Source organism: Salmo trutta, chromosome 14, assembly GCF_901001165.1.
Source record: "Salmo trutta chromosome 14, fSalTru1.1, whole genome shotgun sequence".
NCBI lineage: Eukaryota > Metazoa > Chordata > Actinopteri > Salmoniformes > Salmonidae > Salmo > Salmo trutta.
The window spans coordinates 5,861,554-5,877,242 of NC_042970.1; the positions used below are offsets into that span (position 1 = coordinate 5,861,554).

A 15,689-nucleotide genomic window follows, 5' to 3' on the forward strand; every position below is an offset into this window, starting at 1 on the left:
GACAGAGAGAGAGACAGAGAGAGAGACAGAGAGAGAGACAGAGAGAGAGACAGAGAGAGAGACAGAGAGAGAGACAGAGAGAGAGACAGAGTGAGGGTGAGTGAGGGTGAGTGAGGGTGAGTGAGGGTGAGTGAGGGTGAGTGAGTGAGAGCGACAGAGAGGGTCCTGTCCCTACCTCCTGGTAATCTCCTAGGGGTGTGAGGTACTGGAGGATGAGGCGTTGCTCTATAGCAGGGGTGAGGGGGTACAGCCGATAGTTACCCCCAATCACCCAGGAGCTCATCTCTGACCAGCTACCAGTACTGCAGGACAAGCCTCTCTCTGGATCCATGGAAGAGGTGGTGAAGTGGAGTTTCTGTGTGGATTCAGACAAGAGGTTAATTATCCCTCAAAACAGCCATTTGATTTGCAGTTGTGTATGAAAACAATACACAAGAACCGGTACAACAAAAGGGTGCAAGTCTGAAAAAGCCCTGGTCAAAAATATTGCACTACAGGGAAAAGTATGTTATTTCAGAAACAGCCAGGTGGATCTCACCTGTTTGGCTTTCCTTCCATTCTCCCTGGCTGTGGCTGTTCTCTTCCTCCCCAGTCCTCCTCCAGACTCCTGCCCTCTGGTTTCAGGCTCTCCCAGACTGGTCTCGGGGCCTGGGTCTGGGCATGGACCTGGCTGGTACAGGGGGTCTGGAATGGGCTTCACCGATACACAGCTGCTGGTCTTTTGGGCCTTACCCATGTGGAACGATGGCTTGGGCCTGGACCACGCAGGCCTGCTACAACTACTACTGCATGTTGTCTCTCTTCCTCTCTCCTTTTTCTGCTCCTCCTCCTCCATGTTATCTGTTGCTGTATTCTGTTGAGGTGTGCTGCCCTCTTCATCATTGGCGTCTCTGTCTGTAGGTTCCTCAGCTATAGACAGGAGGGACTGAGAAGTCTTCTTTGGACTGGGGTGTTTTAAAGCCTGACGACTCTTTGATTCTTTATCCTGCAGCTCACGTAGCCGCATCAGCATTAGTGGCACCTGAGACACCAAGGATTACGTCGAAGCATCGTGTATGAACAACATCTCAAGCATCTACAACAACGTGCGCCTGTGTACACTAACCAGTTTAGAGTTGTCCTCCCTGTAGTTGGTAGCTATCTCCTGGTTCTCCATCGCTCTAGCCAGTAGCCCTGTAGCATAGATACACAGAGGCCGCTCTGCCTCCTGGGCCCATTTAAACAGCTTCTCAACCAGACCCTCCTGTTTCAACACACACACACACACAGTTAGTCTGGAGAGCACATTCACAGCATTTCAAAACAGGGGTTTACAACATTCACAAGGGGTCTGTGTACGTGTTGGACAAATGACTGGTTTCTGTAATGGATCCAATTAGATTTCTAACTATGATGTTTAGGTACAAATGACAGCAGCGTTCCTTCTAGATTGGGGGGGGCATTGGAGCTAGTCAAGGATGCTGAGAATGACAATAACACTACCTTCTCCTGTAACACCACAGCTGTCTGAATGACAGTACCTTCTCCTGGAACACCACAGCTGTCTGAATGACAGTACAGTACCTTCTCCTGTAACACAGCTGTCTGAATGACAGTACCTTCTCCTGGAACACCACAGCTGTCTGAATGACAGTACCTTCTCCTGGAACACCACAGCTGTCTGAATGACAGTACAGTACCTTCTCCTGTAACACCACAGCTGTCTGAATGACAGTACCTTCTCCTGGAACACCACAGCTGTCTGAATGACAGTACAGTACCTTCTCCTGTAACACCACAGCTGTCTGAATAACAGCACCTTCTCCTGTAACACCACAGCTGTCTGAATGACAGTACCTTCTCCTGGAACACCACAGCTGTCTGAATGACAGTACAGTACCTTCTCCTGTAACACACAGCTGTCTGAATGACAGTACCTTCTCCTGGAACACCACAGCTGTCTGAATGACAGTACAGTACCTTCTCCTGGAACACCACAGCTGTCAATGACAGTACAGTACCTTCTGTAACACCACAGCTGTCTGAATGACAGTGCCTTCTCCTGTAACACCACAGCTGTCTGAATGACAATAACAGTACCTTCTCCTGTAACACCACAGCTGTCTGAATGACAATAACAGCACCTTCTCCTGTAACACCACAGCTGTCTGAATGACAGTACAGTACCTTCTCCTGTAACACCACAGCTGTCTGAATAACAGCACCTTCTCCTGTAACACCACAGCTGTCTGAATGACAGTACCTTCTCCTGGAACACCACAGCTGTCTGAATGACAGTACACTACCTTCTCCTATAACACCACAGCTGTCTGAATGACAGTACAGTACCTTCTCCTGGAACACCACAGCTGTCTCCAGACCTGGCATTATGTTCTGTAGCAGGCGACACGCTGCCGTGTTCATGGACAGCTCTCTACTGGTCATCACATAGCTATTCAGCAACTAGAGGGAGAGGTCAGACACAGGGTTAACAGCTCTCTACTGGTCATCACATAGCTATTCAGCAACTAGAGGGAGAGGTCAGAGGTCAGACACAGGGTTAACAGCTCTCTACTGGTCATCACATAGCTATTCAGCAACTAGAGGGAGAGGTCAGAGGTCAGACACAGGGTTAACAGCTCTCTACTGGTCATCACATAGCTATTCAGCAACTAGAGGGAGAGGTCAGAGGTCAGACACAGGGTTAACAGCTCTCTACTGGTCATCACATAGCTATTCAGCAACTAGAGGGAGAGGTCAGAGGTCAGACACAGGGTTAACAGCTCTCTACTGGTCATCACATAGCTATTCAGCAAATAGAGGGAGAGGTCAGACAGGGTTAACAGCTCTCTACTGGTCATCACATAGCTATTCAGCAACTAGAGGGAGAGGTCAGAGGTCAGACACAGGGTTAACAGCTCTCTACTGGTCATCACATTGCTATTCAGCAACTAGAGGGAGAAGTCAGAGGTCAGACACAGGGTTAACAGCTCTCTACTGGTCATCACATAGCTATAGAACAGCTGTAGGTCAGAGATACAACAGGGTTAAGACAGAGTCACAGGCCTCAGCGGTCTTATTAACGTAATAGAAGTGTAGTTTTGTATCGACGGTAACCTTGATTCGTACCGCATTTGTAAAGTCGTCATTCTTGAAGAGGATTTTGAGTAAATGTCCCAGCATGCATTCTGGATCTGCTCGTCCTGGATGCCGGTCATCAAACGGGTCAGGATCAGCTTTGTGATACTCCTCTGTCTCTCGCTCTACTAGCTCAGAGATCCTAACACACACACACACACACACACACACACACACACACACACACACACACACACACACACACACACAGAGAGAAAACATGAATTATCAACTGTCATATGAAGAATAGAAGATGATTTTTTTGTAATGTCTACATGAAAACAACGCAGCAAACAACAGATGGACCTAAACAGTGCAACAGCAACATGTCTGTACAAAAAAAAAAAACATTGCCAGTAAATCCACTGAAGTCTCCCACTAGTCTTTTTCCATTATTAGCTAGTTGGTGTTACTGACTTGGTGAGGATGGAGACCAGGTCGTCAGTGGGTCCTTGCTGCTCCGTCTCCCATTGGTCCAGCAGAGAGGTCAGCTCTGCCTTGGCGTCCACCATCGCAGCAGGGGAGGCCATGGTTTCTTTACCTGGGAGAGAAGGAGGGCACAGTGAGCGAGAGAGAGAAGGGCACAGTGAGCGAGAGAGAGAGAGAGAGAGAGAGAGAGAGAGAGAGAGAGAGAGAGAGAGAAGGGCACAGTGAGAGAGAGAGAGAGAGAAGGGCACAGTGAGAGAGAGAGAGAGAGAAGGGCACAGTGAGAGAGAGAGAGAGAAGGGCACAGTGAGAGAAAGAGAAGGGCACAGTGAGAGAGAGAGAGAGAGAAGGGCACAGTGAGAGAAAGAGAGAGAGAGAGAAGGGCACAGTGAGAGAGAGAGACAGACTATATGATTACAGACAATGACCCTTTCTCTCTCAGCTCATTCACTGTCAAGCCACTAACACCTCTGTCTGATCACAGCCAAATTACGTTGTTCCTCAAAAGAACAGACCTGGAAACAACCACACATTCACAGCCCAGTAAGCTGTACAACATCAGAAATTCATACAGATGGGCCCAAAACAGCACAGAAGAATACCAGAAAGCAACCTGGAACCAAAATATCCAAACACTCTTAGATAACTTTCTGGATACCACATTCACTCACAGTAAAGAAGGCATCAATCTAGCAGTACGAAACATCAACTATATATTCAGGCAAACGGCAAAAGAAGCACAATTGAAATTGATAAAAAACAAAACTAAAAAAATCACAGATGACAACTGGTTTGATGCAGATTGTAAAATTATAAGGAAAAAACTTAGAACACTATCCAACCAAAAGCACAGAGACCCAAATAATGGTGAATTATGCCTTCATTACTGTGAGACTTTAAAACTCTATAAACGTACACTCAGAACCAAAAAAGCACAGTACAACAGCAAGCAGCTGACACTAATTGAGGAGTCCATAAACACAAACAACTTTTGGCAAAATTGGAAAAAACTAAAAAAAATCTAAACAAGAGGAATTAGCAATACAAAATGGTGACATATGGACAACCCATTTCAAAACACTCTACAACACCGTTCAAATTGACACAAACGCAGAACAACGCCAAATCCATGAGAAGTTGAATGGATTAGAAAAAGCTATAAAGGACAATCAAAACCCATTGGACTCCCCAATTACTGACCAGGAGCTCTATAAGAAACTTCAGGCCCTCAAATTTAAAAAAGCCTGCGGACCTGATGGCATCCTAAATGAGATGCTCAAACTCACTAGTGCAAAATTTCAATTGGCTATATTAAAATTGTTTAATTTGATCCTGAGTGTAGGTTATTTCCCTGACATCTGGAATCAAGGACTCATAACCCCAATCTTTAAGAATGGAGACAAATTTGACCCTAACAATTACAGAGGCATTTGTGTGAACAGTAACCTGGGGAAGGTTTTCTGTAGTATCATCAATGTAAGAGTTCTAAACTTCCTTAATAAGCACAATGTCTTGAGTAAAAGCCAAATTGGATTTATACCAAAACTGATCATATTTACACCTTACACACCCTGATAGATAAACATGTCCACCAAAATAATACCAAAATATACACTTGCTTTATCGACTTCCAAAAAGCATTTGATTCTATTTGGCATACAGGACTGTTCTACAAAGTTATTGAAAGTGGTGTAGGGGGTAAAACATATGACATAATTAAATCAATGTATACTGGCAATACGTGCAGCATTAAAATTGGTAAGAAAAGGACAGAATTCTTTAACCAGGGGCGGGGCCTTCGTCAGGGTTGCAATCTGAGCCCTGCACTCTTCAATATTTACATTAACGAATTGGCCACTATTCTAGAAAAATCCTCAGCCCCTGGTGTTAGTCTCCACAATTCAGAAGTTAAATGCCTACTCTTCGCAGATGACCTATGCCTGCTGTCACCCACAGCACCTGGCCTACAGCAGAGCCTGGACCTGCTAGAGCAGTACTGCCAGACCTGGGCCCTGGCAGTAAACCCCAAAAAGACTAAAATAATGATTTTCCAGAGAAGATCCAGATCTCAGGGAATTAGACCAAAGTTCTCAATTGGTACAAAATATATAGAGTACTGTACACACTACAATTACTTAGGTTTAAAAATAAGCTCAACTGGACACCTTAATGAGGCAGTGAATGAACAGAGAGAAAGCACGCAGGGCATTCTACGCCATTAAAAAGCAAATTCAAATTGAAATACCTATTAAAATTTGGCTAAAACTAATTGAATATGTCATTGAACCAATTGCACTTTATGGCAGCGAGGTGTGGGGTCCACTTGCAAAACAAGATTTCATCAAATGGGACAAACACCCCATTGAAACCGTACATGCAGAGTTCTGTAAGATTCTCCTATGTGTCCAGAGGAAAACTACAAACAATGCATGCAGGGCAGAATTAGGCCAATATCCACTAATAATAAAACCTCAAAAAAGAGCAATTAAGTTTTGGAAACATCTAAAATACAGTGACCCCCTCTCATATCATTACCAAGCCCTGCAATGCCAAGAGCTGAGCAAAGAAAAGAGTCACCTCATCCAGCTGGTCCTGGGGCTGAGTTCACAAACCTGTTCTACTAACACACTGAAGCCTCAGGACCAGAACATCCAATCAATCAGAATAAACCAAATTACAACACAGTCAAAACAAAACTACATTGCTTATTGGGAAACACAAGCACAAACACAAAGCAAAATGCAGTGCTATCTGGCCCTAAATCGACAGTACACTATGGCTAAATATTTGACCATGGTTACTGATCAAAACCTTAGAAAAACCTTGACAAAGTACAGGCTCAGTGAGCACAGCCTTGCCATTTAGAAGGGTAGACACAGGAAAACCTGGCTCCCTGTAGAGGAAAGGCTGTGCAACCACTGCACAACAGCAGAACCTGAGACGGAGCTGCATTTCCTGACAAAATGTCAAAAATATAAAACAATTAGAGAGTGTCATTTCCCCAAATTTGAAACCCTTATTCAAGGTTTTAACCTGTTGGATTTACCCTAGGATAGGGGGCGCCACAGCGCATTTTGGAAAAAAATCGTTCCCATTTTCAACGGCCTACTAATCAAAGTCAGAAGCTAAGACATGCATATACTTATTTTATATGGATAGAAAACACCCTAAATTTTCTAAAACTGTTTGAATGGTGTCTGTGAGTATAACAGAACTCGTATGGCAGTCAAAACCCCGAGACCGATTGAACCAGGAAGTGGAAATCTGAATTGTGGACTCGACTTCACAGCCTTACCTATAAATCACAACGTAAAAAAATGAAAATTGAGCACTTTCCAGTGCTTCCACTAGATGTCCCCAGTCTTTACAAAGTGTTTTGAGGGTTCTGCGGTAGAAACTCAGTGAAAGAGACGATGTGGCAATTGGTCAGAGTAGTAGGGCCATGAGCATTGTGACGTCGGCGGCCGTGTCTGCCCCCACCTTTGGAAGCCTTTTGAAACACAATGACATCGTCCCACTCGAATCTGATTGGCTCTCTTGTTGAAACAGGCCCTGACGATTATTTTATACAACGTTTGACATGTTTGAACGAACCTAACTAACCGTAAACAGTCATTTTGCGTTAGCCAGGTGCCGCGCACGGAACAACATTTGATTACAGCCTTAGGACGCGCTAACGACAGGAAGCTAATGGAACATAAAGCATGGACTTTTTCGACCGAAAATACATTTGTCATGGACCTGGGACATCGGGAAGTGTTTTCTGATGAAGACAACTAAAGGTGAGGGATTATTGGCGATATTATACAATATCAGATGTTACTTGCTCAAATGTTCAAAGATGGCGCCGAGCTAGGTTTTCGAGCTCAATTTCTGGGTATCGCATCCCATTTGATCTCAAAGTGTGATTACCCTGTAAAGTTAATTTAAAATCTGTTTTGACAGGTGTTTTCAAGAGATATTCATCTATAAATCTTAGATTGACAATATATATTAAAAAAATCATTTTCGAATAGTAATTTATAAAATTGTAGCACTGTTTCCCGGGACGCATTATATGGGAAAATAGTTAGTCAACCTCAGGTGCCGATGTAAAATGCTGTTTTTATATAGAAATATGACCTTTATTGAACAAAAGATTGCATGTTGTGTGTAACATGATGTCCTAGGTGTGTCATCTGATGAAGTTTGTAAAAGGTTAGTGCTGCATTTAGCTGTTTTTTGGTTATATGTGATGGGTGTGCTTGCTCGGAAAATTCATATGATGCGACTTTTACAATGTACTCCTCTAACATAATCTAATATTGTGCTTTTCCTGTAAAACCTTTTTGAAATCGGACAACGAGGGTCGATTCAAGAGAGGTGTATCTATAAAACGATATGAGACAGCCCTATATTTGAAAAAAAAAAAATATTGAATTTCGTTATGCTAATGTCGCTAGGAGTTTTCGCTGGAAAATGATCCCGCTAACGGGATGGTAGGCTGAAGAAGTTTTAAAGACCTCTCTGATGAGGATAGGCTACCCATCCTGTTGGGGGAGGACGCAGAGAGCTGTGGGTTGGCAGCGCACTACATTGCTGCCTGCCATAAGTTGAGGGACAGTGTCTGACAGACCAATAAACCTGCACATGTCCTCAACTGTATGATTATTGTTATTGTTGAATGTATGGTTATATTGACCGTTGGTTATTGTTGTTACTGTTGTCCCGTTGACAATTTTTGATTCTCATTTTTATTTATTTTTTATATTGTAAATATCCAAAGTAAGCTTTGGCAATATGTACATTGTTACGTCATGCCAATAAAGCGAATTGAATTGAGAGAGAGAGAGAGAGAGAGAGAGAGAGAAAGAGAGAGAAAGAGAGAGAGAGAGAGAACATGTACAACACAGGATGATTATGTTCTGAGATGGTACATGAGACACAACTCGACGTGTGTGTGTTTACCCCCTGTTTATACCCAGACTCCGATATTAGATCTTGATGTCATCCTGCCATTTCACTCTATGCAAAATGTCTAGATTAACGTTAAGAGTGAAAACAGTATCTAACGTGAGCTTAATCGATGTCGATGTCTGAACTGATCAACGTAGTTTGATCTGGCTTACTAGTCACGTCACTTTCGGCTGGCTAATTATCTACTTGGACAAACGACGTGACCTAACTAGTCAGTAGAGGGAAAGGAGACCTGACTAACTAGCTAGTTAAGTAGTTAACGTTAGATGTCTAACTACGAGTAGTTTCGTTGGGGAGAAACAAGAGAAGTGGGTCATTGTGGTAGCTCTAGTTAGCAACAGAAAGTTATCCAACAGGTGGCTACTAACTAACGTCAGCTACAGCGTGGAAACAAGTCGGCGTATTTAACGTTCCTAGCCAACCGGTTGGTAAATTAGCGTAGCAACAAGCTAGACTGCTTTTCATTTCTTCCTAACTCATAGTAGGTGCAGCGTAATATAACAGTTAGTAACACTTTCATATCGCTGGATCGATTTTAACAATGTGCTCCCAACACAAGCCAGGAAACGTTACCGAGTCACACATACCGAAAAACCAGGAGTCCGTGTCACGGCGGGGAATCACTGAAGTTCCCTGCTTTTTAAATACACCTGGATGTTCCTACCTTCCTGTTGCAGAAGACAAACTGGAGCTCAAACGTAGTGTTGTGAATTTCACGAATAGGTTAGGTGGGGGGGAAATAAACGATGTCTTAATATAAGCGGAAGTTTCCCATGTTTTATCGGTCTAACTTCAGTCCCGGTGGCACGCTGGAAACGTCACAGACAGACGGCGACCTTTGATGACGTCACGGACGTTTTATTCCGCTTCATTCCGTCTCCTTGTTGTAGTTCTAACTTCGTATTTATACTTTTATTTTATTTTTAATCAGCAAGATATTTATAGATTAAAATACAATTTAAAAAAAAATCAAGAAAAACAATCACTACAATCGTGTGATTAATATATATATATTTATTGTGTAAATGGTTTGTCATCATGACATGAACAGTGTCAGTTTGCGGGATGTTCATTCAGGAATATATTATCGAGTTTATTTACTTAGCTAATCAATTGTTTGTATGTGGGCTTTTAAATTATAGTCATACGTGCCGTTATTTATTTAGTTCAACAATGTGTGGACATTTCTCACGAAGAGAAAGGTAATGTGTCCACATTCTGAAATGAATCGTTCCTTATAAACATAGCAGTGTTCCCTCCACAAAGAAAGGCGTTATGACATGATGCTGATGAACCACCATTCCCTTTCGTGATGTGTAGAGAAGCAACATACTGGTAGCTGCTGGAAGAGTGGCTCACTGCTTTATAATATATTCCTTTGACTCATATATATATAAAGATAACCTACACATAAATAGGATAAATAAACTGCAACCTTGCTTAAATGATGACAGTACTACATAATGAGAAATAAATGACAGGTCTACAAGTCACTTGTGTAGTGTACACAAACCAACACTAGATGGTGATAACTACACGATAAACAACAAGTTACACGGTGGAACCGTGTCCGTTCACTGAGCACAACACGTTGGAAATGCGTCGTTGTTCAACGTTCAGTTGTTTGATACCCAGTCAGTCACACTACTGTTGAATGATGAGATCTGTGCTGATTGCCAGGGCTTATCAAATTATAGACCATTTTCTAAATTAATAAAAAAAAAATACAAAACAAAGATTTCTTAATTGCGGTGTCTTCACACCCGAGTTAATACCTGGTGGAAGAACCTTTGGCAGCTGTGAATCATTGTGAATAAGATTCTACCAACTTTTCACAAGTCTTAGGGCAAAATACACCGAGTGTACAAAACATTAAGAACACATTCCTAATATTGAGTTGCACCACACCCCTTCAATTGTCTCAAGGCTTAAAAATCCTTATTTAACTTGACTCTTCCCCTTAATTGACACTGACTGAAGTGAATTTAACAAGTGACATCAATAACGGGTCAAAGATTTAATCTGGACAGTCTTTTTTTTTTTTTTTAATTCCTCAAGCTCAGTTAATTGGTTGGGAGTCATTGATGGACAGAAATTTTTAAACCATATCTTTTGATTTTCAAACAGATTTAAGTCAAGACTGAAACATTCAGGAACACTCAACACCTCTTAGAAAGCCAGTCAGTGTCTAAAGAAATCTGAAAGTAGAAAAGCTCAGGTCAAAAGGTAGAGGAAAACCTGCCTCAGTGTACGTGTGTGTTCATTCTCTCCAGATGCTGAGAACCTTTGATTTTCCCAGTCAAATATAACCGCACTGTCCACAGCTCTGTCTGAGGACTGTCTGACAGACTGACTATTCAACCAGCGGCCTAATTGATACAGGATGCCATGACATCTAGAAATGTTAGCCTTAGGGCTCTATTCAATCTGCACTGCGGAAGTTCAGCTTTAGCGTAATTGAAATGTAAAAGCAAGAGAATGCATTCACAGTAAACGGTGACATATGTCGGCTCAATCGGAAACAACCTTTTACATTTCTATCGCTTCAGCTTCAAAGCCCTACATCTTTTGGAATTAGATAAAAAAAAATGTTGTATGTTTCCTTCGGGTTTATCTGTCTGTGTATAAAAACTATCACTAGATAGTTTCAGAGACAAACCATGACATTTTGGTTGCATAACGAGATATATCCGCTTCTCAGAGAAAAAAGCAGCACTGCAAGGTTTTACACAGTCAAATGTGACAAATAATAACTTTTTTTTTTTAATAAAGTTTCTGTACAAATGATACATCCAACATAAAAAAAAATATACATGTATATATACTGTAATTTAATACAGTAATATGAGTTCTGGGCTCTGGTCACAATTTGTATGCTATATAGATAAAACAGAGTGTCATTTGGGATGAGGCCTAACTCTAACCAAACACTATAGAATGAGGCTATAGATTCATGTGTTAAATATATATGTTAAATATACAGGATAGGAATATTCTAGCTAAACAATGGGTATACAGCGCTTTGCAACTAAACCAAGTGCTATACACATTGAAAATCTATGAGAACAGTAATACTTTACACAAAAGGTACACATAAGCATTAATTTCTGATGAAAAAAAAAACACGTGAAAAATTGGTGAATATAGCGTTTTGTAAATAAACTCTTTTGGAATTTATATGTTAAATATACAGGATAGGAACATTCCATTCCAGCTAAACACTATATATATATAGTGTTTTGCAACAAAACCAATTGTTATATACATCTGAAATAAACTATTTTTGGAATTTATCTAAAATAAACTCTTCAAATGTAAAGGAGGCTTCTCAGTGTTGTTGTCCAAAGGACCAGGAAATGAAATGTTTCTCCTCTTCTCTGCCAGGAAGGAAGGAAGGAAGGAAGGAAGGAAGGAAGGAAGGAAGGAAGGAAGGAAGGAAGGAAGGAAGGAAGGAAGGAAGGAAGGAAGGAAGGAAAGAAAGAAAGAGATGGAGGGAACGTCCTTGGTTACACAACAGAGTGGCCCTACACATTTCCGACCACAGCTCTGAAGTTCCAGGAACACCTGTGGTTGTGATGATTGTAATACTGCTGAGGAGTAAATAAACATCTGTGGCTTGACAGCGGATTTGCCCCCCCCACCCCCCCCTCAACACATGTGGCGGAGAGCGGTCTGTCCTGTTTTTATTTGGTAACAAACTCACCAGTCCAGAGCGCAATAACAAACGTTTCGGGTCAAAATCCTGTCTACACAGAATACAGGGGATGATTAAGGAGTAATATAGAAAATAAAATATCTATCATACACATTATTCTGTGGACAAATGTTAACTGATAATAATATTAAGCTTATACACTGAGTAGACAAAACATTAGGAACACCTGTTCTTTCCATGACCTAGACTGACCAGGTGAATCCAGGTGAAAGCTATGATCCCTTATTGATGTCACTTGTTAAATCCAAAGGGTGGCTATTTGAAGAATCTCAAATATTAAATATATTTTTGATTTAACACTTTTTTGGTTACTACATGATTCCATATGTGTTATTTCATAGTTTTGATGTCTTCACTATTATTCTACAATGTAGAAAATAGTAAAAATAAAGAAAAACCCTGGAATGAGTAGGTGTTCTACAACTTTTGACCAGTAGTGTATGTGAGCCATTCAGAGGGCGAAGGGGGAAGACAAAAGATTTAAGTGCCTTTGAACGGGGTATGGTAGTAGGTGCCAGGCGCACCGGTTTGAGTAGAACTGCAACGCTGCTGGGGGTTTTCACACTCAACAGTTTCCTGTGTGTATCAAGAATGGTCCACCACCCAAAGGACATCCAGCCAACTTGACACAACTCTGGGAAGCATTGGAGTCAACATGGGCCAGCATCCCTGTGGAACGCTTTCGACACCTTATAGAGTCCATGCTCCGACGAATTGAGGCTGTTCTGAGGGAGAGGGGATGGGGGGTGCAACTCAATATTAAGAAGGTGTTCTTAATGTTTTGTCTGTTCAAATAAAGGCTGTGTTACTGTATGTACATACATTATCTTTATCGCCAAGGCTACTTTCTAATGCTCCACCCTTTTCCAGAAGTGTGCACTTGCACACTACCTGTCATGGATTTCAAGGTGTAGGCTCGGTGTAAGCATTGGCTGGATGGAGTTTTTATACCATTGTTAAATCCATACAGTGAAAGTGTGCAAGTGCACATATCAGGAGAAACGCGGAGAACTGGGACGCAGACCCACGTCTCTGTCCATCCCCAACAGGTCATTGTAGTGAGGTGTCCTCGGTGAAGTCATGCCGCCGTACCCTGGCCTTGCCGTTATCCACCTGGGTCCGTTTCCACTTCAACTGGCGTAGCTTCTTCTTCTCGAGGTACCACAGCTCCTCACAGTACTCGTTTGCGCTCATGCTAGCCATGCCCACCATGTGCAGGTCCTTATAGTTCCTGAAGAGCTTGGTGTGTCTCTGGGTGTGGCTCCCAGGACCTCCAGGGCCCCCCATCGGCCCTGCCCCTCCGGCCCCAGGATCAGATGCCCTGGTCTGGGATGCTGTCATGCTCTGCAGGGGGATAATCTTGAGGTTGTAGCGGGCCTGGACCTGGGAGAAGGAGTGCTCCAAGGTTGTACAGCTGAAGAGGCCAGCGTCCCCTGGTTCCAGTCGCTGCATTAGGAGACCACGCTTCATGTGAACCATACGATCCTCACTCTGGAGCAGCTGGACAAGGACAGCAGGGCAAGACAAGAAAAGGTTCATTATGAGATGAATATTAGTCAACGATTCAATTATAAATGAGAGGATCAATGTCCCTCACCTCTCTGCTAGTGCGAGTGTGCGACGGCTGAACTGTCCATGTGACTGTAGCCTGTTGGGATCTGGGCATACACTCTAGGAAGGTTGAGCTGCTCTGCACCCCATAGATCACTTTCAGCTCCACCGACTCAGAACCTGGAAGGCAGGCAACAGGAGCAGTTAAATGTTATGTCACTGCATTTATAATAGCCTTTCATGGCAGAATGTGCGCATACTGGGGGAGACACGATCTGATTCAGAGTTCTGGGGGGAGACACACGATCTGATTCAGAGTTCTGGGGGGGGGACACGATCTGATTCAGAGTTCTGGGGGGGACACACACGATCTGATTCAGAGTTCTGGGGGGGAGACACACGATCTGATTCAGAGTTCTGGGGGGACACACGATCTGATTCAGAGATCTGGGGGGGGGGGGGCGACACGATCTGATTCAGAGATCTGGGGGGGACACGATCTGATTCAGAGTTCTGGGGGGGGGACACGATCTGATTCAGAGTTCTGGGGGGGCACACACGATCTGATTCAGAGTTCTGGGGGGGCACACACGATCTGATTCAGAGATCTGGGGGGGGACACGATCTGATTCAGAGTTCTGGGGGGGACACGATCTGATTCAGAGATCTGGGGGGGGACACGATCTGATTCAGAGTTCTGGGGGGGACACACGATCTGATTCAGTGATCTGGGGGGACACACGATCTGATTCAGAGTTCTGGGGGGGGACACGATCTGATTCAGAGTTCTGGGGGGGCACATACGATCTGATTCAGAGTTCTGGGGGGGCACACACGATCTGATTCAGAGTTCTGGGGGGGCACATACGATCTGATTCAGAGTTCTGGGGGGGGGGGACACGATCTGATTCAGAGATCTGGGGGGACACACGATCTGATTCAGAGTTCTGGGGGGGGGACACGATCTGATTCAGAGATCTGGGGGGGGACACGATCTGATTCAGAGTTATGGGGGGGGACACGATCTGATTCAGAGTTATGGGGGGGGGCACGATCTGATTCAGAGTTCTAGGGGGGGACACGATCTGATTCAGAGTTCTGGGGTGGGGGGACGACACGATCTGATTCAGAGATCCGTTTTGTGATCCTCCTTCAAAGGATTAGGTTAGGATTTGAGGAGGGTAAATTGACACTAGATCTGTGCCTCAGAGGGCAACTTGTACCTCGGTAGAGCTGTACAGTAGGTCCACTAGAGGGCGAACTAACGGTTCATCATCAGCTAAGCTGTCGGACACGATCATAGCATTGGGTCATACCGAAGCTGTCTCTGCTACAGAGAGTCAACTAATGCATGAACCTATGAGCAGTCACATCTAATCTCCAGACATTACAGCTGGTCTGGTACCGTACCACGAGACGACTTACATCATGGTAATACTGAACTGGAGGAAAGCTGACTGGTGCTGCAACGTACTGTAAACTAATATATTATGATCTAACGTGGAGAAAGAAGTGAACAAATCATATGAGCTAAGTTACAGTACATCAGACATGGTCCTAGGAGCCTAGGGAACTAAGGCAGGTTGGCCCTGTAACGTAGCGCAAACTAATACATTAAAAGGACGCATTAATATGAGTTTAGTTACCTACTGAGGTGAGACTGGCTGGCGTTAGCTGCAACCAGAGACATAGAGTATCATATACAGACATAAACATTTAGTAGACGCACACACAAACACACACACATGCACACTAATTACCATCTTCTGCATTGTGACACTGGCTCATTGAATCCCCATGTTTCCCATCCTGGCGCCGAGCTCGCCTGAGGAGTTAAAATAGCAGACAGCCTGGATGTCATAACCATGTCATAACCGTGTCATAACCACGTCATAACCACGTCATAACCACGTCATAACCACGT

General features: G+C 43.4%; 2 protein-coding genes across 3 annotated transcripts in view; both read right to left on the reverse strand.

The window, feature by feature from the left end:
- Positions 1-9,343, reverse strand: part of LOC115207278 (DDB1- and CUL4-associated factor 1) — a 35,996-nt gene extending 26,653 nt beyond the window's left edge. Inside the window, exons 1-7 of one of the 2 annotated variants that reach the window (XM_029774258.1) lie at positions 9,164-9,343; positions 3,535-3,658; positions 3,109-3,259; positions 2,329-2,442; positions 1,106-1,243; positions 539-1,021; positions 176-355 (exon numbers count right to left, since the gene is read on the reverse strand). In XM_029774258.1, coding sequence (XP_029630118.1) covers positions 176-355; positions 539-1,021; positions 1,106-1,243; positions 2,329-2,442; positions 3,109-3,259; positions 3,535-3,647 — 1,179 coding nt within the window. In that variant the 5' untranslated portion in view covers positions 3,648-3,658; positions 9,164-9,343. The other variant, XM_029774259.1, reaches the window with a different exon arrangement.
- A 3,593-nt stretch (positions 9,344-12,936) lies between these two features.
- Positions 12,937-15,689, reverse strand: part of LOC115207279 (semaphorin-3D) — a 36,831-nt gene continuing 34,078 nt past the window's right edge. The window contains exons 11-13 of the mRNA XM_029774260.1: positions 15,526-15,590; positions 13,812-13,945; positions 12,937-13,714 (exon numbers count right to left, since the gene is read on the reverse strand). Of these exons, the coding sequence (XP_029630120.1) occupies positions 13,265-13,714; positions 13,812-13,945; positions 15,526-15,590 (649 nt within the window). The 3' untranslated portion in view covers positions 12,937-13,264. The remainder of the gene's footprint in view (positions 13,715-13,811; positions 13,946-15,525; positions 15,591-15,689) is intronic.